General features: G+C 42.3%; 1 protein-coding gene across 1 annotated transcript in view; it reads left to right on the top strand.

The window, feature by feature from the left end:
• pcsk7 (proprotein convertase subtilisin/kexin type 7) overlaps positions 1-24479 on the top strand; it is a 225747-nt gene that overhangs the window by 187632 nt on the left and 13636 nt on the right. The window contains exons 13-15 of the mRNA XM_043676630.2: positions 17099-17193; positions 22921-23017; positions 24012-24129. Coding sequence (XP_043532565.2) covers positions 17099-17193; positions 22921-23017; positions 24012-24129 — 310 coding nt within the window. The remainder of the gene's footprint in view (positions 1-17098; positions 17194-22920; positions 23018-24011; positions 24130-24479) is intronic.

Below are 24479 nucleotides of genomic sequence, written 5' to 3'. Positions count from 1 at the left end.
GCCTGTATTCCTGATGAACGTCTTTTGCCCGAAACGTCGATTTTACTGCTTGTCGGATGCTGTCTGAACTGCTGTGCTTTTCCAGCACCACTAATCCAGAATCAGGTTTCCAGCATCTGCAGTCATTGTTTTTACCCTCTTAACTCCTTTTTGAAGGAGTTTGGAGTATATGATTCCATGAGGACATTCCTTGTGAAGTTTGCAGAACAACTGCGCAATTTCACGCTGTGTTTGACTGTTTTCATTGTCCATACGGAAAGCTAAATTAAATGGCCTTCCTGAGCTGCACAGTTGAGGAGTCGAGGCACTGGATGAAAAGCCTGATCACATTCCTATACATGAAATGGAAACCTCAAGGACGCTATCCGGTTACTTCAACAGATACACAGCCGAGGCACTTTGCTGGTCTCTGAGGAAAAGCAGGAAGGGAATTTCGGAGGCAGGAGATTTCTTTTTTTTGTGACCCCTTCTCTGCCCCCATTCCACTTTTTAATGTGATGTTAATCACAAGAAACATTCAAAGAGTTTTATGTTATGTTGGAACCTGTGGACTGGTGCTGCTACCAATGGGCGATGGTGGTGCCAACAGGTTGTGTTGCTAAGTGATAGTATATGGGTCTGAACTTCCTGACCATACAGCCTCCAGCCAAAAGCTGGTTGTTAATGAATGACAAAAGTGAGAGATGAGGAGGTTTCTGTTCCCTTACCTGCCGAATGCAACATTTGTTTAGGGCTGGTTCCCCATTACTTGGACAAGATCAGCAGCAAGAGGAAAAAATTACTGATCAGAAATAATGCATGAGGCAATCGATTGTATGTCAGGTAGGAGATTTGTAAGAAGCATTTGCTTGGTCACGTCCTTGGTGGTTTTCTTTGTTGATGAGCCTGAGAAATGCAAGTGCAAACTCCAGTAGGAACACAGCTTTGATTTATTTGAAGTTAGGCCTGTAGAAGTTGCATGCATGCGGTGTGATTAGTTCATGCTGTGTAGTCAGTCAGTGGAGAATGGTGATTGTTTTGGACAGAACATTCTGTCCATTGTCAGCGAACTGTTGGCTATTAATTCTCATGTTACTGTAATTAGCTGGTTTCAAATACAATGTAGCTGCAGCTGGCCTTCATTTCCGCTTGGGGAATGGGCTCTCATTCTCTGTGCCTCCTGGCCTAAATGTTTTTGTTTCACAGCTGTAATTGGGCCTGTTCTCAATTACCATGTGCTTTTTGCGTGTTTCTGCTTGAGTGTGATTAGTTGCTTCACTGCCAATAAGACTGCACACGTCAAAACCCTACCCTTTTGCTTCCTCCCTCGCCTGAAATAAATTAGTCCTACTGTTTCACAAGCTCTAACTTGAGCAGTTACTCTTGTGTGGGCACGGATGAAGAGAGCCCAATGGCTAATTGACCACAGAGTGCGTTATATGACTAGCTGACTATTCGACCTGGGCATGCATTATGGTGTTGGCTGGCTATTTAGCTACGGAAAGCATTACAACTGGGTTCAGTTCCATTCACACCCAGCATCTAACTTGCGAATGTTGTTGCCGGGAAATCACTGCAAAACATACGGAAGTCAGAGGGATTTACTTTTAACTCATCACGGCCCTATCCCCAAAATGCAGCCGTCAGTCCCCTGAGATTTACTGAGTGGCTTGCATTTGCACAGCTGGCTGATGGGCACCATTGAGGTGCACCTATTCCCACCCCACCTCCCCCTGAATACCTCATTCTCTCCCCCGCCAAAAGGCTCCTTTACTGTGACGATCCCTTCCCATTCTGGAGTCAGTTGGCCTCTGGGTTAGTCAATGTCTTGCATCCAAGGAGATGTGGAAGACAAGACGTTGAAGATTCTGGATGAGAGACTGTGAAGGGCAAACTACTGTGTAAGAAAGATGCTGGAAGGCGGAAATAAAACAAGACAATGATGCAAATGTTCAGCAGGTCAGGGCAGGATCTGTGGAGAAGGATGTTAATTTTTTAGTTTGGCGAGCTTTCATCTGAAGTGGTTTTGGATTGTAATGATAGGTCACTGTGCTGCCACGTGAACTCCGTTTCTGTCTCTACCTTGCTGCCTGATGAGCTGAGTAGTTCCAGCATTATCTGTCACATGTGACCTTGTCTAAAGAGAAGCTGATTAAGTAAGAATGTGAGGAATGGGGACAGGAGTACACCCAATGAACCTGCCCTCTATTCAATGGCTGTTCTTGGGCTTCAACCTCACTATTCCTACCAAGCCCCATAACCTTTGAATCCCTCAGAGACCAAACGTCTGTCTACCTCACTCTTAAATGTATTTAGTAACACAGAATTGTTGCAAGAGGCCATTCAGCCCTTCATGTCTGCATGGGCTTTTCAAAAGAGCATTATGACTTAGTTCCATTCTCCTATCTTTCCCCCATAAATCCGCACATTGTTTCAATTCAAATAGTCATCTAATAACTTTGAGAAAGCTTTTATTGAACCTGCCTTCACGCCAGGCAGTGCATTCCAGACCCTAACATCTTGCTGTGTGGAAACAAAGTTCTCATCACTGATGCTTCTTTTACAAATTATTTTAAATATGCCCTCTTGTTCGTGGTTGTTTTGTGAGTGGGAGTGATTTCCCCCATCTATTCTATCCAAATCCCTCATGATATTCAAAATGTCTGTCAAATCACCTCTTCAATGAAAACAGTTTCAACTACTTTCATAACTGAAATTTCTCATCCCTGGGACTAATTTGGAAATCTCTTTTGCACTCTTCCCAGCACTTTCTCATCCTTCTTAAAATGTGGTACCCAAAACCACTCAATCATCCAGTTGAGGTCTAACTAACCTCTTACACAGGTTCAGCATTTACTACTTGTTCTTTTGAGCTATGTCTCTATTAATAAAGCCTAGGATATTGTAGGTATTTTTAATCAACCTGTTCAGATATGTGATAGCACCTTGCAGCAGGTGTGACTTAAATCTGGACCTTTTGGCCCAGAGGTAGAGACACTACCATTCCATCACTGTTAGTTGCTCTTTCCACCTATTCTGTCACCTTTAATGACATATGCATGGGTCTGTCTGCTTCTGAACACCCTTCAGAATAGTATCCTTTATTTTATATTGTTTCTTCATGTTCTTTGTACCAAAATTTATTACCTCACGTTTCTCTACATGCACTGGACACTTTCCTACCCCTATCACCATCACTGTCCTTCTGAAGGTCTATCCTCCTTGCAGTTTACAAGGTGTCCGAGTTTTGTATCATTTGCAATCTTTGAAGATGTGCCAGATGCACCTAGGTCTTTTTCATTGATATGTATCAGGAAGAACAAAGGTCTAAATACCAACCCCAGGGGACTTCAGTAAAAACCTTCCTTCGGCCCAAAAAGTATTCACTAGCTCTCTGTATGTTATCACTCAGTTAATTTTTATCCACGTTGCTACTGCCCCTTTTACTCTGTGAGCTCTAACCTTGCTCAAGTCATTTGCATGGCACTGTTTCACATGTCTTTTGGTAGTCCATGTACATCACATCAACAGCATTACCCTCACCAACACTCCCTGTTAAAGAAACTCCAGCCAGTTAAACATGATTGCGAAATCAATATTGACTGTCTTTAGTTAACCCACAGTTGTCCACGTATTGTTAGTTTTATTCTGATGTATTGCTTCCAGAAGTTTCCCCACCACCGAAGTTAAACTGACCTGTCTGTACTTGTTAGATTTAAGTTTACAGCCTTTTATTTTATTAAAAATCACACAACAACAGGTTATATATAAAAAAGTGTCATCTCAGCTTAGACAATGCATTAAAGGTGTGAGGTCAGAGTCTGTCGGTACCCCAATCCTAAATAAGACTGGTTCTATTTCCAAAGTAGGAATTTATAAAATATTACATGGATTGACTGCCTTTAATACATTATCTGAGCTGAGATGTCACTTTTTTTTGTAAAACCTTGTTATCTCAAGAATGTGACTTAAAAGAAGTTCTGTGATTTACGTATTAATGAACCGAAACTTGCAACCCATTCTAAAAGATGGAAGACTTAACAGCAATCTAGGTTTGTTCAATATATCATTTCAGTTGCATGACACTGCCATCCTTTGTGATAAATTCTATGTCTTATGATCCTGCCCAACTAGTTACCTGATGAAGCAGCAGTGCTCTGTAAGTTAGTGCATCCAAACAAACCTATTGGACTATAACCTGGTGTTCTGTGATTTTTAACTTTGTCCACCCCAGTCTCTCAGTATGTCAGATCCCTTCAAAGTCTTGTATATTTCAAAACTTCAGAGTAAACTTCCCAATTTACTCAGTCTCTCATCGGAGGACAAACCGCTCATTTCGGGGACCTGCATAGTGAAGTTTTGCTGTACCACCGCTTTAAACATGGAGACCGAAACTGTATAGTTTTCTTGGTATTACTGCATCAGAGCCTTGTACAATTATAACAAGACCTCTTCGCTCCTATAGTCCAATAAAAGCAAACATGTAATGTGACTACCTAATTGCTTGCTGCACCTGCATGCTAAATTTTTGAGTTCCTTGTGTGAGCACTCTCAGGTCCTTCTGTGCAGTCACAGTTTTAGGGTCATGGGTAGCAGATTTAAAACAGAAATGAAGAGGAACTCCTTCTCTCAAAGTGTTGTGGATATGTGGAATTCAATACCCCAGAGTTTGGTGAGTGCTGGGATATTGAGTACATATAAGGAGACAGACAGATTTCTAACGAGTATCGGGTTGAAGGGTGGGCAGGAAAGTGAAGTTGAGGTCAAGATGAGATCAACCAAGGTCACATCTAATGGTGGAGTAAGCTTAAGGGGCTGAATTGCCTACTTCTGCTCCTCATTCTTATGTTTTAATGTTCTGAATATCAACAGTTACAAGTTTCACATCATTTAAAAATAAACTGTTTTTCTATTCTTCCTCCCAAGTGAGCAACCTCCCACTTGCCCACATTATATCCATCTGCAACTTGTTGCCCATTAAGTGCTGTTAGAAAACTCACCGGGAGTGGAAAACAGCCTCTGGCAGCATTGACTTGTGGTTTTTGATGGTTTACTGACTGACGGAGAGATCGAACAGTCTGTGCAGGACAGTCATTTGTGTTTGTTGCCAGAGAGTTGGAATCCCATCTGAGGCCACTGCTCAGAAAGAGGCTGTTGAGACAAGTAAGTCTGTACTGTCCTAGGAATGTACAAAGCGGCAGTAGATGTAGGCCATTCAGCCCTTCAAACCTGCCCCGCCACTCAGTTAAATCATGGCTGATCTGTTTGTGTTCTGAGTTCCACATTCCCAGCAATAACCTATGATTTCCCTGCCTGTGAGGAATATATCCACCACCACCTTAAAAATATTCAATCGCCCGCACCTCCCCCACCTTCTGAGAAGGGAGTTCCAAAGTTGCACTGTCCTCTGTGAGACCAACATTCTCCCCTTCTCTGCCATAAAAGGGTGACCCCTAATTTTAAACAGTGTTCCCCTTTGTCCTGGATTGACCCACAAGAGGAAACATCATTTCTATATTAACCTTGTCAAGACCCTTCCGGACCTTAGACACTACAATTAGAGCAACCCCTCACTAATCAAAGTTCTAGTGAAAGCAATCCGCTTAGGGGACACAATGGAAATTATCACTAGACTATGAGATTCAATGTTCTGGGGACCCAGGTCCACCAAGGCAGATAGTGGAAGCTTCAATTGAATTTAGAATTAAGTGTCTAATGATGACCATGAAACTGTTGTCGGGAAAACCCCATCTGGTTCACTAATATACTTCAGGGAAGCAAAGTACCATCTCTACGTGGTCTGGCCTACATGTGACTCCAGACCCACAGCAATGTGACTGATTCTTAACTACCCTCTGGACAGCTAGGGATGGGCAATAAATGCTGGCCTGGCCAGTGGTGAATGAATGAAAAAAAAAGGCCAGTTCAAATTTTCCTCAAGGGACAACCTGCTAATTTCAGTCATGTAAACTTCCTCTGAACAGTTTCCAGTTAAGACTAGATTAGATTCCCTACAGGGTGGAAACAAGCCCTTCAGCTCAACCTGTCCACACTGATGAGTAACCCACCCAGACCCATTTCCCTCTGACTAACACACTTAGCACTATGGGCGATTTAGCACGGCCAATTCACCTGGCTTGCACATCCTTGGACTGTGGGAGGAAACCCACGCAGACACGGGGAGAACGTGCAAACTCCACACAGTCAGTCACCTGAGGCTGGAATCGAACCTGGAACCCTGGTGCTGTAAGGCAGCAGTGCTAACCATTGAGCCACCATGTTCTCCATCTATTCTCCTGCTTGCTCCCAACATGTTTGTAACATTCTGCTTCGTAAAAGCAACTAATGCCTTTCAAATAAATAAATTGACTGTGACTGCATCACAACTAGAGAATGCCATGGTTTAACAATCTCCATGGAACTAATGTTTCTTTGAAACTCCTTTAATCTTTATGAATAACTTGTTACTGTCTCAAAAACTAATGAAAGCAGCCCATCAGTATTACCTCTTCTTCTTGATTTCTCTGCCTGAAGGCACATCCAACCCATAGCAATTCAAACTGCACCATGACTATGGCAACGTGTCAGATCCTGAATCCACCCCAGCTAGGACAGGGATCAAATCTAATTCAATTCCATGCCATTTGGAGTTAATTTATCCCCTAAGGAATTTGGGTTGCTATGACAACATGCACATTTTGTAGTCTGAGCTAATGGATACAGTTGATAGAGGCTCCAATTTGGCTCCTGTTGTCAGTGTGTGTTGGAAGGATTCACAGGTTGATAGTCAACCTACTTGTTCAGTCTGTGAACGCATTTTGACTGTGACATCCTGGAGTAAGACTTGAACCAAGATCCCTCTGGGTTAGAGGCAGGTTCCTATCTAGTACACCACAAGCCTTCCTTTCGCCAAAGTAAACTCCTTTACCTGGCCTGTAAACTGAGTGGAATTCACTATGTGAGCTGCTGCTGGTGATTTTGTTCCATAACTCAAAATGCAACAGAAGGTGACTACAGTGCAAAAACTCTTAATTGCTGGATCACCAATTACTGGATGGATCAGTTTGTATTTTTGATGAAAATAAGGGATGCTGACATTGGACAGAACGCACTTGTGTTTGGAGTACCATGAAGAAAGAGTACGGTTCGGCAGGGTAATACAGTGTCCCTGATAAATTGTAGGGTGCATTGGGTCCTCGGGTCCTCTCCATGGCTGCAGGTATCGGCAGCAGGCACTCTATCTCTAACTATCACCCCCTTAAAGCTGTCAACAATCTGAAAAGAGCAAAGGCACTTAGGCCGTCAATACTGTTTGCCACAAGACCCCGAGTGAGACCACCAGCCTGCTAGCTCCACAACCCATCAGCGATCAGAGTTCTCTCTTATATTTCCCAGATGGCTACAGCAGCTTGCTTACAAAGGACAGCTGTTACACAGTAATCCTCAAATCTTACTCTCAGTACTAAATCTCGACAACCATTATTCATCCTACTGTCTCTGTTTATCTCCTCCCCTTTGTCTCCCAGAACCTCATTTTATTCGTAATCATCAATTTAAAGATATAAACCAGCTGTTAATAATTCCTTTATTTGCATTAATTTGATTTTATTGGAAAAGTAATAAGTTTATATTTCTTCTTCCTTGATTCTCTGTCTGAAGGCAGGTCCTTGGCGATTATTCACTGAACCACAGCAAAGTGCTGTGTGTTTGTTTGCTGCAGGATAGGTTGAGGAGGTAGGCCGCAGAATGTGATTGAACCTCATTAACCCATTCACAGGTAGGCTGTCTAGCTAAGTGAGGTAGACAGCTCTTAGTCTGAACTACTCTACAAATACTTTGCAAAGTACTCATTCTATTTTTATTCAGTCATGGGACGCTGGCTGGGCCAGCATTTATTGCCCATCTGTAGTTGCCTTAGAAAGGTGGTGGTGAGTTGCCTTCTTGAAGCGCTGCTGTCCATGTGTTGTAGTTGGACCCACAATGCCCTTAGGGATGAGATGCCAGGATTCTGACCCAGTGACACTGAAGAAGTGGTAATATATCTCCAAGTCAGGATGGTGAGTACACAGTTGTAGCTAATGGTGTTCCCGTGTATCTGCTGCCCTTGTCCTCGAGATGGTATTGATCATGGATTTGGAAGGTGCCGTCTAAGATATGATTAATGAGATTCTAAAAATGAATAGATCATAAACCTGTATTAAGCTAGTTGTCCTTTGGAAGTAGCAAATGTGAAGAAGTAGAGTTGTTCCAATAGTGCTGTAGAGTCATATAGAATGGAAACAGATCCTTCAGCCCAAGACACTTTCCTAAACTGAATTAGTCCCATTTTCCTGATTTTGGCCGATATCCCTCTAAATCTTTCCAATCCAAAAGTCTTTTAAATGTTGTAATTGTACCAACCTCCACCACTTCCTCTGGCAGCTCATTCCATACATGCACCACCCTCCACATGAAAAAGTTGCCTCTTAGGTCCCTTTTAAATCTTTCTTCTCTCACCTATGCTTTCTAGTTTTGGACTCCCTTACCCAGAGGAAATGACCTTGGCTATTCACCTTAGCTATGCCCCTCATGATTTTATAAACCTCTATAAGGTCATCCCTCAGCCTCCGGTGCTCCAGGCCTCTTCTGGCTTCTTCTTATAACTCAACCACCAACCCCCTCCCAACAGTCTCAGTAACGCCCTTGTGAATACGTTTTGCACCCTTTCCAATTTAATAGTATCCTTCCTAGAGTAGGGCAACCAGAATTGTACTCCAAATGTGGCCTCACCAAACTCTTGTACAGCTGTAACATGATGTCCCAATTCCTGAATTCAGTACTCTGACCGATAAAGGCAAGGTGCCAAATGCCTTCTTCATCACCCTGTCTACCTGTGACGCTACTTTCAAGGAGTTATGTACCTGCATCCCTAGGTCTCTCTGTTTGACAGCACTCCCCAAGGCCCTACCTCTAACTGTGTAAGTCCTGCCTTGATTTGTCTTACCAAAATGCCACACCTCACATTTATCTAAATTAAACTCCATGCGGCATTCCTTAGCCCACTGGCCCAGTTGATCAAGATACCGTTGTACTCTTAGATAATGTTCTTCACCATCCATGGTACCACCAATTTTGGTATCATCTGCAAACTTACGAACCATGCCTTGTATATTCACTTCCAAATTGTTAACAAAATAACAAACAACAGTGAAACAAAAACTGATCCTTGCAACACACGTTGGTCACAGGCCTCCAGTCTGAATAATAACCCTCTACCACTATCCTCTGTCTCCTAATGTCAAGCTAATTTTGTATCCAATTAGCTTGTTCTCCCTGAGTCACATGTGAATTAACCTTAGTAACCAGTATACCTTGCGGAACCTTGTCAAAGGCTTTGCTAAAGTCCATGTTGACAGTGCCTACCGCTCTACCTTCTTCCATCTTCTAACTAATTTTGAGCCATATTCAGAATAAATGTAGTCATTTTCTTGTCTTATGCTACTGTAAAACCAAATCAAGGCAATGGGCTGAGGAGTGGCAGATGGAGTTTAATTTGGATAAATGTGAGGTGCTATATTTTGGAAAGGCAAATCAGGTCAATACTTATACACTTAATGGTAAGGTCCTGGGTTGTGTTGCTGAAAAAAAGAGACCTGGGAGTACAGGTTCATAGTTCCTTGAAAGTGGAGTTGCAAGTAGATTACGATAGTGAAGAAGATATGCTTTCCTTTATTGGTTAGAGCTTCAAGTATAGGAGTTGGTAGGTCATGTTGCGGCTGTACCTGGACATTGGTTAGGCCACTTTTGGAATATTGTGCGCAATTCTGGTTTCCCTCCTATCAGAAGAATGTTGTGAAACTCAAAAGGGTTCACAAAAGATTTACAAGGATGTTGTTAGGGATTGAAGGGTTTGAGCTATAGGCAGAGCCTGAATAGGCTGGGGCTGTTCTTCCTGGAGTGTTGAAGGCTGAGGGGTGACTTCATAGAGGTTTATAAAATTATGAGAGACATTGATAGGGAAAATAGACAAGGTCTTTTCCCTGGGGTGGGAGAGTCTAGAACTAGAGGGCATAGTTTTAGGGTGAGAGGGTAAAAAATTAAAAGGGACCTGAGGGGCAACTTTTTCACACAGAGGGTGGTGCGTGTATGGAATGAGCTGCCAGAAGATGTGGTAGAGGCTGGTACAATTACAACTTTTCAAAGGCATCTGGATGGATATATGAATAGAAAGGGTTTAGAAGGACATGGAGGAAGTGAGGACTGCAGATGCTGGAGAGTCACAGTCGAAAAGTGTGGCGCTGGAAAAGTACAGCAGGTCAGGCAGCATCCAAGGAGCAGGAGAGTCAACATTTCGAGCATAGGATTTATGCCGAAAACATCGATTCTCCTGCTCCTCGGATACTGCCTGACCTGCTGTACTGTTCCAGCAACACACTTTTCGACTTAGAGGGAAGTGGACCAAGTGCTGGCAAACAGGGCTGGATTAGTTTAGAATATCTGGTGAGCATGGATGATTTGGACCAAAGGGTCTGTTTCCATGCTGTACATCTCAATGACTCTAAATATGAAACATTTTCAACACAAATCTCCAACAAGCACCATTTTAGAAATTATCTTCATTTTGCCGAGGTGTTAGCTTTGGCACAGTTAGTCATATTCTCCTCTCTCCTCTACACAAAACTTCTGCCTGCCCTGTCATCTCAACGTGAAAGACCCCATACTCTGTTTTAAAGCAACAGTGGAGTTATTTCTGGTGTCCTGGCTGATACTTATCCCACAATCAACATCACAACAACAGATTAACTGGTTATTACCATAACACTGTTTGTGGGAAATTGCTGTGTGTATATAGCTGCTAGATTTCCAATATTACAACAATGACCGCATTTCTAAAAGTACTTCACTGTCTGTGAGGTGCTTTGAGATGTCCAATGACCACGAAAAGTGCTATACAAAGGCAAGTCTGTCTGTAGTCAGTGACATACGGCATATTTCGTGAAAATCTACGTATTTGGAACATTTAGCTACCATTTTGCAGGGTCTTTCAAGAATTGTTACTTTTGTTCCTGCCATCGAGAGTCTTAGTTGTAGAATCATAAATAATACAGCAAAAGAAAAGCAATTCAGCCAACTGAGTCTACACTGGTGGTTCATTGAACAATTCAGTTTGTGCGCCATCCCTGCTCTTTACCCTATCCATGCAGTTTCTTTTTGTCTTCAAGTACTTACCCAGTTTTATTTTGTAGGTTTCAATTGTTACAACACAGGGTAAACCCTCCTGCTTAATTTAAAGCCAGCAACACATAAAAGATTTATCCAGTACAGTAATCTGTAAAAATTCGAGTGGCCAAGAAGTGTTTAAAATAAACTATTTAAACTTTACTTCTTGAAGTATAACAGAGAATGATTAACTAACACTATTTACAATTCCTTCCTCAAACCTGTCTGTGACCTTCCCTTCTATAAAACTCCCAATTAAGATTTACAGGAAAATTCAAAATTTAAAACCAACCACCGGTCGAATCTTCATTGGTAGATTGTCTCTCCAGGTAAGTGTTGAGGTTTTTCTCTGTGCAAACTCCTTATCTAGACAGATACCTTTCAAAGAGTCCTGACTAGCAATCTACAGCTGTTGGTCTGGTGGCAGTTCTCCGCCCAACTATTCAATTTTCTCCAGTCTTATACCCCAAAGCATCAGATTGTGTCATTTGCTTTTAAGATCATCAATATACTCAATTCAAACTTGATTGGAATTTGGTATTTTTCGGGGTATAATTTAAACAGGTTGGCCTAATTCGAATCTGTTTTGTCGTTTCCAGGCAACCAGCTACCCCCCCAGTAGCTGGAGCACATGTTACATTGTATCTTATTGAGAACACTTGGTGTTGTCACTGTTAGTCACTGCTAGCTTTTACTCTCTTGAAGGTATAGTACATCCACATCTTCAGAACACAATTTTATCAAATAGAACATTCCAAGTCCTAACCACATGTTGTGAGAAAAGATTTTCTACATGTCATTCTGGTCACCTTGACAATCACCTTTAAAATGTGTCCTCTGTTTGAAGAGCATTTGGCCATTGAATATCATTCCTCTTTGTTTACTCTACCTAAACACTTCATGACTTTAAACATCTCCTGAAATTTTAGCTTTATCTTCTCAGTTTTGGCCATTTCTCTCCTTCCTGTTTGCTTATCTTGCCCCTGCTGCTCTGATAATTCCACAATTCCATCTACCACTGGTACCCGTTCACCCCCTTACATATTGAGAATCAATCTACCTTTGTCTTAAAAATATTCAAGGACACTACTGCACCCATCTTTTTAGGAATAGAGCTCCAATGACCCATGACCCTCTTTGAGAAAAAAAAAATTCCCTTCATGTTGATATTCAGTGGGTGACTCCTTATTTTTAAACAATGATCCCTAGTTCCAAGACTATTACAGTGTGCGAATAATCAGTATCCTATTACACTAGTAGTCAAGATCTAATTACATTAATTGACAGTTACTATTTTATTAATAATCAGCTATCCATTGCTTCAATTAACAGGAAATTATTGTCAATAATCAGACCCTAATACATTAATAATCAGAATTATTTTAATAAGTAATCAGAGTCCAAATATATTTAATAATCCATATAATTTATCATTAATCAGTTAGCTAATACATAAGTAATATGGATTCTATTGCAAAATCAGAGTCCAGCGACATTAATAACCAGATTCTAGTATATCACTTTTAATATGTGCATGTTCAGCTCAATCACATAATTGTTATCAGGCAAAAGGACACCATTCAGCCCATTGAGTCTGCACCGGTTTCTGAGCATTTTAGTTTCGTGGCAATCTTCTGCCTTTTCCCTGCAGTCCTGCACATTATTAAATCATCATCCAATATTCTCCTGAATGCCACAATTAAGCCTGCTTCCACCACATTTCCAGGCAGTGCATGTCATACCCACTGAGTGAACAATCATTCTTGTCATCTTGCATTTGCTTCTTTGGCAAAGTACCTTAAATCTCAACATCTTATCAGCAAAAGTGTCCTTTCCCCACCCCCCACCACCACTCTCCACCTACAAAGAACATATCCAAAACCCTCAGAAACATTCAGAAGTAGGGTGAAGAAAGTGCAAAAATCAGAAGTATATGTTTATATGCAGGATTATGAGGCACTATTGGGTTTGGTGATGGAGGCTGGGACTACATCAGCTTGTGAGAAGTTATTGGATGAACGATTCAGTGAAAGATGTACAGAAAAACGATGTGCATATAGGATTATGACCATGTGTTCTGTGCAACATACATACCTGCAATACTGGTTGGATTGAAGAGACCATTTCTGTGTTGCAATGCTATATGTGTTTTGATTGCTTTGTTTTAAGGCAACATGTAAGACCCTTGGCTTCATAAATAGAATTGTTAAGAGTCATGGAGACGTACAGCACAGAAACAGACCCTTTGGTCCAACTCGTCCATGCTGACCAGATATCCTAACCTAATCAGGTCCCATTTTGCCAGCAGTTGACCCATGTCCTTCTAAACCCTTCCTATTCATATACCCATCCAGATGCCTTTTAAATGTTTTAATTGTACAGCCTCCACTTCTTCCTCTGGCAGCTTGTTCCATACACGCACCACCCTCTGCATGAAAATGTTGCCCCTTTTAAACCTCTCCCCTCTCACCTTAAGCCTATGCCCTCTAGTATTGGAATACCCTGCCCTGGGAAAAAGACCTTGGCTATTTGCCTTATCCATATCCCTCATGATTTTATAACCTTCTGCAGCCCTCAGCCTCCAATGCTCCAGGGTAAATAGCTCCAGCCTATTCACTATAGCTCAAACCCTCCAATTCTGGCAACATCCTTGTAAATCTTTTCTGAACCCTTTCAAGTTTAATGGCATCTTTCCTATAGCAAGGAGACCAGAATTGTGCACAGTATTCCTAAAGTGGCCTAACCAATGTCCATTTGCTCTCAAGATCTCCTCAATGGTATGATACTTCATTATAATACTCAATTCCAATATGTCATAACTAGCATTAGATCTAGTTTGAGTACAGAGCCATTTTAGTTATTGTTAGGCCTTAATGTGATAGCAAGTTGGCAATCAAGACCTGCTGTACAATAGAGTATAAACAAGGAAGTGGTGCTAAGAAGATAATTTGCATTTATACTTCAGTACAGTAAAACATTTCACAGAAATTTATTAGTTGAATTAGAAGAACCTTTTTTAAAATCTTCCTTTTCTTCTTTATACTCAGCAGTGTTCTTATGCACAACTGAATTTTTTGCTTCCAACACCAGACCACCTGTGGTATTTCTTCTCTTCAATTAATCACCCCTGTTTTCCAACTGAATGATTTATGTCCAAATCTAATTAAGGCCAATGCAAAGTGAGGGGGAGGAGGCTAAATCAAAATGGAGTTGGAAGGGGTCGAAAAAACTTAAAATAAAATTCATTAATCCAGTTAATTGGTTGATTAAGCAGGTGAATTGTGTGTGGAATTGAACACCAGACTTTGGAAAGGCTGCTGATATCCTGGAGAGAATGCGAGCAGAGATTGATCAGAATGGTGCCCTTAGTGGGGAACATCAATCACATGAAGATTAGAGAAGCTGAGATTGATCTCCTGGGAACTCAGAAGATTGAGTGGATCTAGGGGTTTTGGAAGAGTTTCCACTGGCAAGAGGGTCAGAGACACCAGTTTAAGGGTATTGTTAAAGAAACCGTAGTGAGAAGCTGATGAAATTTTTTTTCTCTATGAGAGTGTGATTGTCCTCTGCTTAGTAACCCAATCTGGGTGTCATGTGACTTCGGATTTTGTCCACCCCAGTCCAAAACCGCCACCTCCATGTCCTAATAACCGTCCATGATCAACTGGCCTGCTAGCTGGCTCAAGCATGAGCAATGCTTTCTTGGCTGAGGTGCTAGAGAGTAACTATTACCCAATGAACTCCAGCCCAATAGGAATCGTTTCTTCCAGAAAGGTGAAGAACGATACCAGGAAAAGAAGCAGACTTTGGGCTGCAGTGGATAGTGTCCTTGCCTCCGAGCCAGAAGCTCCCAGTTCAAATCCCCGTCCAGGCCTTAATCAAGAAAGATGAATTCGTATTGTGGCTAAACAGGCTGCGTATCATCATGTAAATCCTTCTAATACACCCAGTGTAGGAAGGAGATTTTCCTGGTTAGCCAGAGCTCTGGGGTAGCTTCAACACAACAGTCGCCCAGGTTAATGACTTCATGATTAAGCTCTTGCCACCGTTTGTACTGTGTGACAAGTGCCCTCCTTGCTTTGAGGAAACTGCTAGTCAGAGGAAGTGAGAATCTTTATCTAAGAAAGATTTACAAGGATGTTGCCAGGGTTGAAGGATTTGAGCTATAGGGAGAGGCTGAATAGGCTGGACCTGTTTTCCCTGGAGCGTCAGAGGTTTCTAAAATCATGAGGGGCATGGATAGGATAAATAGGCAAAGTCTTTTCTCTGGGGTGAGCAAGTCCAGAACTAGAGGGCATAGGTTTAGAGTGAGGGGGAAATATATAAAAGAGACCTAAGGGGAACTTTCTCACGCAGATGGTGCATGTATGGAATGAGCTGCCAGAGGAAGTGGTGGAGGCTGCTACAATTGCAACATTTAAAAGGCATCTGGATGGGTATATGAATAGGAAGGGTTTAGAGGGATATGGGCCGTGTGCTGGCAGATGGGACTAGATTGGGTTGGGATATCTGGTCGGCATGGACGGGTTGGACTGAAGGATCTGTTTCCGTGCTGTACATCTCTATGACTCTATAAAAGGGTTTCCAGCTGAGTGAGCAGGGCAGTCTCTAGGGCCTGTGAATGATCTACATCCTCTCCTTTATCGTATGTTCATACAAACAGCCTTCTTTCTAGAGAATGGAATGATGGGTTGTCACTGGTAAAGTTCCCAATCAGCAGATTGTGATTAAACAAATAAATCTGAAGACAATTTGAAAATAAAAAATGATGATTAAGAAATAGTGAGTATATTCAAGTAAATTTCAAGTTTAGCCATAAGATGTACGAACCCACAAAGAATGTCCCGATATTGAGTCATGTCTGATACTTTACTCACTCGTTTTTCACCAACCTATTTATCTCATAAAGAGCAGTTTGAAAACAAAAGTTTGCCCAGAATCCACACTTTGATTTGTCAGTGTACAGTTTTGTAAGTTAACATCAGACTTATCTTTGTGCTTATTGTAAATACTCTTTTTGTTACCATACGCTGAAGGATAGGTGCATCATGTTACTGTTCATAACCTGACATCTCAGCAAAAATATTCCCATCCAGCACGAACGTATTTGAAAATCAGATGATTGTTCTTGCAGAGGACCACTGAGTATTGTGGTTTCCACTGCAAAGCTCTTCATTAATATTGGCCGTCACCCAGTCTGAAACATTTAAGACATCCTATTCAAAGGAACAATTCTGAAATCAGAACAGCGTGCATATTTGCTCTGAATATAGACTCAAAGGGGATGTAAAGCTTTCCGAGGATAAAATTGAGTGAAAAGGTCCTTTGAATATTGACTGTCATCAGCTTGTTTTATTTCTCATTTCCTCTTCTATGTCTAAACATTTGCTTTAAAACACACAGTGCAATCCTGCTTATTGTAAAGTGGAGTTTGAATTGTTGACAGGAATGATGTAAATTTGTGCCATTCATTTTGGCCATGAGTCCCGATAGGGCTGTTACTATGGAATGAGATGTAAAATGAAATACAGTGCTTCCCAACAGAGTTGAAGGGGAGTTGGTAGAACCTGGACAATTCTCAGTATTGCCCCGATCAACATTGTCTGCTTCCTGAATTGGCCCTGAGCAAGGAAGGACTTGGTATAAAATAAGGGATTTGAACTGGGGAAATGTATTGAAACATATGTTTTTGAACCAAGACTGGCAAGTGCACCCTATTCAATAGTAACCTTGATATAAAAGTCCCCATTTGCCTGTTTTCTAAAGCATATCTAGTCTGCTCCAGTGAACAGGTAATGGTAACCTCAACACATTTGGCAAATTGGTAGCCCTCGCCTTGAGCCTACCAAGGGGATTCACAGGTAATTCATTAGAAGTTAACACTAACCAGCTACACAATCTTTTGTCTTCCTCTGTACAGGGATGCCTCGGGCTTCACTGACTGGATGTACTCTACAGTGCGATGCTGGGGTGAAAAGGCAGAAGGTGTCTACAGGATGATTATCCATGATTTAGGTTTGCTGACTCCTTATGTTCTTTTATCCATTTGTGGGTTGTGGGTGTCACTGACTGGGACAGCATTTGTTGCCATCCTTGATTAAGAGTCAACCACATTGCTGTGGGTCTGGATTCGTGTGTAGGCCAGACCAGGTAAGGATGGCAGATTTCCTTCCAAAAAGGACATTAGTGAACAAGGTGAAATTTTACAAAAACAGACCACAGATACCAGGTTATAATTAGATGAGATTTTCATTCCAGATTTTTACTGAATTTAAATTTCACCCTCTGCCATGTTGAGACTGGAATCCACATCTCCAGAACGTTAGACTGGGATGAGTACTTTCCTCTCCAGAAAGCAAAGTTGCTAAATGCAGAATCAATGAAATATATTTCAGGTTACAGCCTTCCAAGTGAAGGCGAGAGTTGTACAATTTGTACAACAACAATTTGTGAGGTTATGGAGGAAGGGACTCGGAACAGAATTAATTGAGTGGCTCTTTCAAGGAACCAGTCCAGGAACAGTGGCCTCCTCGTGTGCTGAAGATTACATGACAACACATAAACACTGTGTTCCAAGGCTTAGACCTGACAAAGGAGCTTCGCTTCAAAAGTTTGTATTTTTAAATGAACCTGTTGGCCTTTGACCTGGTGTCATGTGATTTTCAACTTAGTCCACACCAGTCCAACACCAGCACCTCCACATCAAGGCTTAGACCATAAAACACAGGGGCTGAAATTAGGCCATTCGGCCCATTGATTCTCTCTGCCATGCAGTCATGGCTGATAGGTTTCTCAACCCCATTTTCCCACTTTCTCTGAGTAACCTTTGATCCGCTTGGCAATCAAGAACTTAACTCTCTCTGTTTTAAATATACTCAGTGACCTGGCCTCCACAGCCTTCTGTGGCAATGAATTCCACAGATTCCCCACTCTCTGGTTGAAGATGTTTCTCCTTATCTCCGTTCTAAAGGGTCTTCCCTTTACTCTAAGGCTATGCCCTTGGGTCCTAGTCTCTCTTACCAGTGGAAACATCTCAATGTCCAGTCTGTCCAGGCCATTCAGTATTCTGTAAGTTTCAATCAGATCCCCCTCATCCTTCTAAACTCCATCAAGTATAGGCCCAAGAGTCCACAGATGTTTCTCATATGTTAAGCTTGTGGGAAATAAAGAGATGGGACCCAAGATGGAGATCTCTTGATTGTCAGAATTGACGTTGCAGAATCTTTGCTCTTGCACAGGAAGCATGGCAGACGGAGTTTCCACACACTGGTTTGCCATCATCAGGCTATGTCCCACTTTCTGGGAAATACTACAAGTACCACCAGTACACCTGTTACTGTGAACCAGGCTACACTTGCCCTCTCAGAGAAAGTGAGGATTGCAGATGCTGGAGTGTATTGCTGGGAAAGCACAGCAAGTCAGGCAGCATCCGAGGAGCAAGAGAATCGATGTTTCGGGCATAAGCCCTTCATTAGGAATGAGGCTTGTGGGCCAGGGCTGAGATAAAACGGGAGGAGGGTAGTGTTGGGGGGAAGGTAGCTGAGAAAGCGATAGGTGGATGAAGGTGAGGGAGAAGGTGATAGGTCAGAGGGAGGAGTGATGGAAAGGTCCAGAGGGTGGTGCCAAGTTGGAGGCTTGGGACTGGGATAATGTGGGATCAGAGATTACAAGCTGATGCCTTTAAGGGATATGCTGTCTCTTCCAGGATTCTTTTGTCAATTATCTCTTGGGAAGGCAGTCATGTCTCAGGACCAGTAATCTAGAACCCAGGCTAAAGTTCTGAGGACAAAAATAGTTTGGCCAGTATTTATTTCCAGTCCCTGTTGCCCTTAAACTGAGTAACTTGCATGGGCCATTTGAGAGTAAACTTGTAAGTCAGAACCAGTAAGGATTTCCTTCTTTAAAGGACATTAGTACACCAGATGAGTATTTATGACAATCGGCAATGGTTTCAAGGTTGCCATGAGACTACCTATTAATTCCAGACTTTTACTGCATTCCCATTTCATCATCTGCCATGCTGGGTTTAGAACCCAAATGCCCAGAAAATTAGTCTGGGACTCTCAATTACTAATCCAGTGACATTGCCACAGTACTGCTAGGTCACCACCTCCCCTTTGCCTCCTCTGGCTATCTTTTCTTCCTGGTAATTTTGTTGCCAGTGGCAGCTCGCTCCACACAGAGTAGAAATAAAATCTTGGATCTTGCTGTTCTAACTCATGAGAACAGCCCAGTCAGGTACATCCATTGTTTTAGTCTTTATATAATTAGGACCCATTTTATTCACAACGTGCCCATCTCTGGATTGATGGCTGTCCCAACTTTTCTCCCATCCTCATTTCTGAGGTTTGGGGTGCAGTCTTCCATTGGATTTGGTCCGCACTTAATGGGCTGCAGTGGTTTGCTATTGCCTCCTCCAGACAACTCTGCTCCTCTTACTGCCTGCTGTCTGGTGTATCAGAAGGAATCACACACTGACCATCAACCTTTGGCCTTGTAATAAACATGCCTTGTAACATAGCCAGCAGGTGCTTTTGTGGGATTTGAACCCAGAGTGTCTCCTGAGGTAGCCGTGCTACCACTGAGCCCCAAGAACACCTCAAATGCAAAGTAAGGAATAAAATACATGTTTTTTTTTGTTAGAGTGTGAAAGTATGTACCCTGTCATTCCAGAGACCATTGCATTGTACACCAATGCCCTTGTGATGATAACTTATTGGACGAATGATATGCTAGTGTAAGCTTAGAGAAGAACAGGGTTCCCTCTCTACTGCTACTGTTAAACGTGCTTTGGACTGTGGTATGTTTGTCTGTTGTTCATTAGCTCTACCATACACTGTCCAACTTCTGTCTGAGCTCAGAAATCCCTTGGGCTTGGCCCCTTTCCATTTGTCATTTCTACTGGGGAAACTTGACACACTGGAATGGTCCTATTCTGTAAGCAATGACTTAAATAATTGGCCACTGTTCAGGACTTTATTTTCTTTGGGCTCAGTGTCTGTATTTTCATGTCCTGCCCTGCTCCTGAACCATGCCCTCTTTCATTCCCACTCGGCTAGCAATCAGTTTTGGCATTTCTCACCCCTCCTTCCCTCTTTAATTGATGACCCCTCATTAAGAAAAAGAGGATAGCAAGCTCATTGGCATCACAGCACGTCATAAATTAGTCCATTTTCTCTACCCTCCTCCTTTATCCTCACTTTTCTCGCTCTCTATCTCAGAAACAATTTGTATTCATACGCTATCTTGACATGTCCCAGGATATCACAAGGCACTTTGAGAGAAGTGCAGGATTTGGAAGTGTTAGTGTGCAAGCAAAAATTGTAGCAAATTTACATGCAACAATGTCCCAACAGACAGTGCAAAGAACAAATTGATGACCAGTTACTGTCATTTTAGTGGAGTTATAGGGGGAAATGTTGTCGTGGACATTATTGAGAGGATTCCCTGTAGTGTTGGGATGCTTTATGGTGACCTGAACTGGAGACAGAGCTTCAGTTTGATGTATTCTCTGAAAGACAGCATCTGTGATAAAGCAGCCCTCCTGCACTGAAACATGTGCTTAGACTGATACTCTGGAGTGAGGCTTGAACCCATAACCTTATGACGCGGCAAGAGTGATATCAATTGAGTTAAACTGGTTCTAATTTTTCTCAACTGAATAGAAAATGCACATTAAATCAACCACAAACTTGATTTATTTTTCATTTGAAGTTCATCTATATTACAAGAAATGCAGCTTTATCATTATTAGACCAACTATGCTCTTTATTTGAGTCTGAAAACTCAAGGAATTTATCCCCATTGACCTGGACATATTTTTTACATTTTTGTGCATTTGTCAGAGGCTGGATCTCCTCCAGAATTGCAAATGGTTTTGAAAAATAAATAAGTATAAAAGGTTGACTTTGTACCCTTATAAGTCAATAGAAAACCTCTGCAAGAGAGTTTTTTTTTGTCTCCCCTTTTAGGTCTCTATTGCAAAATCTCCCAATGTCATGCCAGCCAGCTGATCATACCCAGCAAGGCTGCAGGAGAGGGCAGAGGAACAGGAGGTAACCATCCAGCTCCCCAAGCCTGTTGCATCCTACATAAGTCCATAGACCATTAGAGATAGGAGCAGAATTAGGTCATTCAGCCCATCGAGTCTGCTCTGGCGTTCAATCATGGCTGAGTCATTTCTCATTCCCATTGCCCAGTCTTCTGCCTGTAACCTTTTACCCTGTTACTAATCAAGAGCCTATCTATCTCTCTCTTAAATAGACTTAATGACCTGGCCTCCACAGCCCTCTGCAGCAATGAATTCCACAGGTTCACCACCCTCTCGCCAAAGAAATTCCTCCTGACCTCAGTTCTAAAGGGTTGTTCCTTCACCCTGAGGCTGTGCCCTTGGGTCCTAATCTCTCCTACTATTGGAAACATCTTCTCCATGTCCACTCTACCCAGGCCTCTCAGTATTCATTCCGAATATGGCCAACTTGTATCCTATCTCCAGCCCACCCACATTGCTTCCACATCCTCCAATTCACTTGGCTAACAAATAAAAAATCTATCAATCTCTAATTTGGAATGTTTACTTGAGCTAACGGGGATGAGCTGACTCATATGATTGGGTGTCACAAGTATGCTGTGGGTTAAAGCCAGCAGGTTAAGCACTGTAGGGTTTGAGGTCATTTTTAGGGACCTGTTTCCTCAGCTTGTTCCTTGCTGAGTTAATATTTAAACCTTTGGGAAACGAAGGTACTGAATGGAGACAGTGAGGGAGAGCTGAATTAATAAGAATGAATATTGTCTGCCTCGCCCATTTCAGTGGTCACTGCTTCATACTTCATGCTGACAGTGCACTGAGGCCAAGCATCCAGTACATGTGACCACACAAGAACCAACACACCTTCAACACCTTTCGAGTGCTGGGTCTGAGGACTTGCTTCTTTTTCAGAAATAAACTTCTCCAGTATTTTACCTTCCTCTCATAAACCTCACAAACCACTTCCCAGGCCGCAGTCTGCCCTCAAGTACTTTGTCTGAATGGCCATAAGTGTAAACACAGGTAGTGAGCACCGGTGGACTGTTCCACTCTGGTGAGCATTCTCCTGAACCTGTTTGATGACCACTAGCAATCAGGAGTAAAGATCCTGGTGCGGTACACTCATCTGACTCCTGCCTTCCCCAAAACCGACTTGCATTTATATAGCGCCTTGAGTAAAACATCCAAAGGTGCTCCATTGTAGAATTAACAGGGAAAAAAATGACACTGAAGCACATAAGGAGAATTTAGGGCAGATGATCCAAAGCTTGGACAAGCAGTTAGGTTTTAAGGCTTGCCTTAAAGAGAAGCCGAGAAATTTATGGAGGGATTTCAAGAGCTTAAAAAGGCACAGCTTGGATAAGAGAAATGGAAGTTGTTGAGGATGTAACAAAAGCAGGAATTGGAGGAATAGTGTGTTCTTGGAATGCTAATTGCATTGCCTCTGTTATACCCAGAGTGAGATCAGTGAACTCATTCGAGACTGTTCATCAACTCTGACTAAGGGTCTCTGTAGTTGGCTGTCTTTAGTAAACTGTTTAATCCTGGACCTCTGTCTGTCTGGTTATTAACTCAATTCCCAAAAGCTGAGGTGTGTCCTTGGGTTGTGATTTGATACTGAACTGAGCTGATTGGGTAGAAGTGGTTATAATGTTTCTTCCAGGTGTTTGTATAAAGAGTATGGTGGTTCTCATCGTCTTTCTCTCTCTGCTCAGGGGAGAACCCTCAGCAGGAGAACGGCTTCCTCAAGCAATGGCAGCTCACTCTCTACGGCTCTTCCTGGTCATTTGAAGATGTCAAGGAACGACAGAGGTAAAGGCTTTTTTGTGTATGTTCACATGATTTGGACGTTACTTCCCCAAGATCTTCTCCGAATTGGCACGGGAGGGGAAGGGAGAGAAGAAGGCAGCACAGAGGCCTTTAGTGCTCTTGAGACAGCCACTGGCTGTGGTGTTCTTCTTGGAGACTCGCTGTAAACCCCCATATCTTTGACAGTGCGTTGGTCACCAGAACCATTGCTGTTTCTCAAAAGATGCCACTGAGATTAGCAAGTTGTCTAGGTCAGAGTAGGTGGAATTCCCATCTGACTACATTCAGCTGAATGAGAGGAAACTGCAAAAGGGACAACAAAAGATTAATGGTCCATCCAGTAAATGTGCTGTCTATTTACTTGCATATCCTTAGGAGATCCTTGCTCTATCCTTGGTAACATAGGAGCTCTGTGGGACTTCAGGAATAAGTCTCACCACCACCTTCACCATCAGTAGGGGGTGGGTAATCCATACTGGTCTCACCATCATTACCCATATCCCACTAATGAATTTTGTAATAAAAACACCTGTGTCCCAACTTCTGTGACGATCCAAAGAAGGTTCGTACAGTCCCTACAGTGTGGAAGCAGGCCATTTGGCCCATTGAGGCCACACTTATTCTCTGAACATCCCCCACAAACGCACTTTCCTATCCTATCTATGAAACCCACATTTCCCATGGTTAATCCACCTAGCCTGCACATCCATGGACACCATGGGGCAATCTAGCATGCCCAGTTCACTTAACCTGATCATTTTTGGACTGTGGGAGGAAACCCACAGAGACACGGGGAGAATGTGCGAACTCTACACAGACTGAGGGTGGAACCGAACCTGAGTACCTGACTCTGTGAGGGCAGCAGTGCTAACCACTGATTAAAAACCCAGTTTTCTCAGTGTGCTCCTTTCTTGGGATAGCCCTGGTTGGCCCAACATATCCACCAATTTGGGTGAATTGTTATCTTTTAACTGTGCATGTCTTTGACTTTGTGAAGGGTTGTTGAAGAAGCCATGAGTGGACAGTTCCTCAATGACAGTTTCTCACTGCCCTGCCCTCCTGGATTAGAAATCTCCGATCAGGAATGGAATTACATGACACCAAATACACTGAAGGTAACATTTATTGAAACACTGATACCATTAAGTATTTATGACTATTTGAATGAACAAATTATACAAATGGGTATTGTTGTTCTCACAGGGGTATTGTTGTGATATTTCCAAAATGCCAGATTTCAGGAAGGTGTTCACTAATCAACATGCTGTGTTGTGCAGCTGCTGAAATATTTCTTCCTTCCCGTTTCTCCTGTTACTTTGGAATTAGATTTCACATTCAAAGTGGTCCCAGATGACTTACATCAGGCTGAGTGCTGCGTTGCTAATGATCTTTGAATGGGTTTTCACAGCCAGGTAAAATTTGGATCATGTGTTACATCCCGGACTGGTTTTTAATGGAAGGACCA

The sequence above is a fragment of the Chiloscyllium plagiosum genome, unplaced genomic scaffold (genome assembly GCF_037043375.1).
Source record: "Chiloscyllium plagiosum isolate Xiang-an unplaced genomic scaffold, Cpla_swu_hap1 HiC_scaffold_29, whole genome shotgun sequence".
NCBI classification, from domain to species: domain Eukaryota; kingdom Metazoa; phylum Chordata; class Chondrichthyes; order Orectolobiformes; family Hemiscylliidae; genus Chiloscyllium; species Chiloscyllium plagiosum.
Note: the sequence above shows the minus strand (reverse complement) of the source record. Positions and strands in the feature narration are given on the sequence as shown.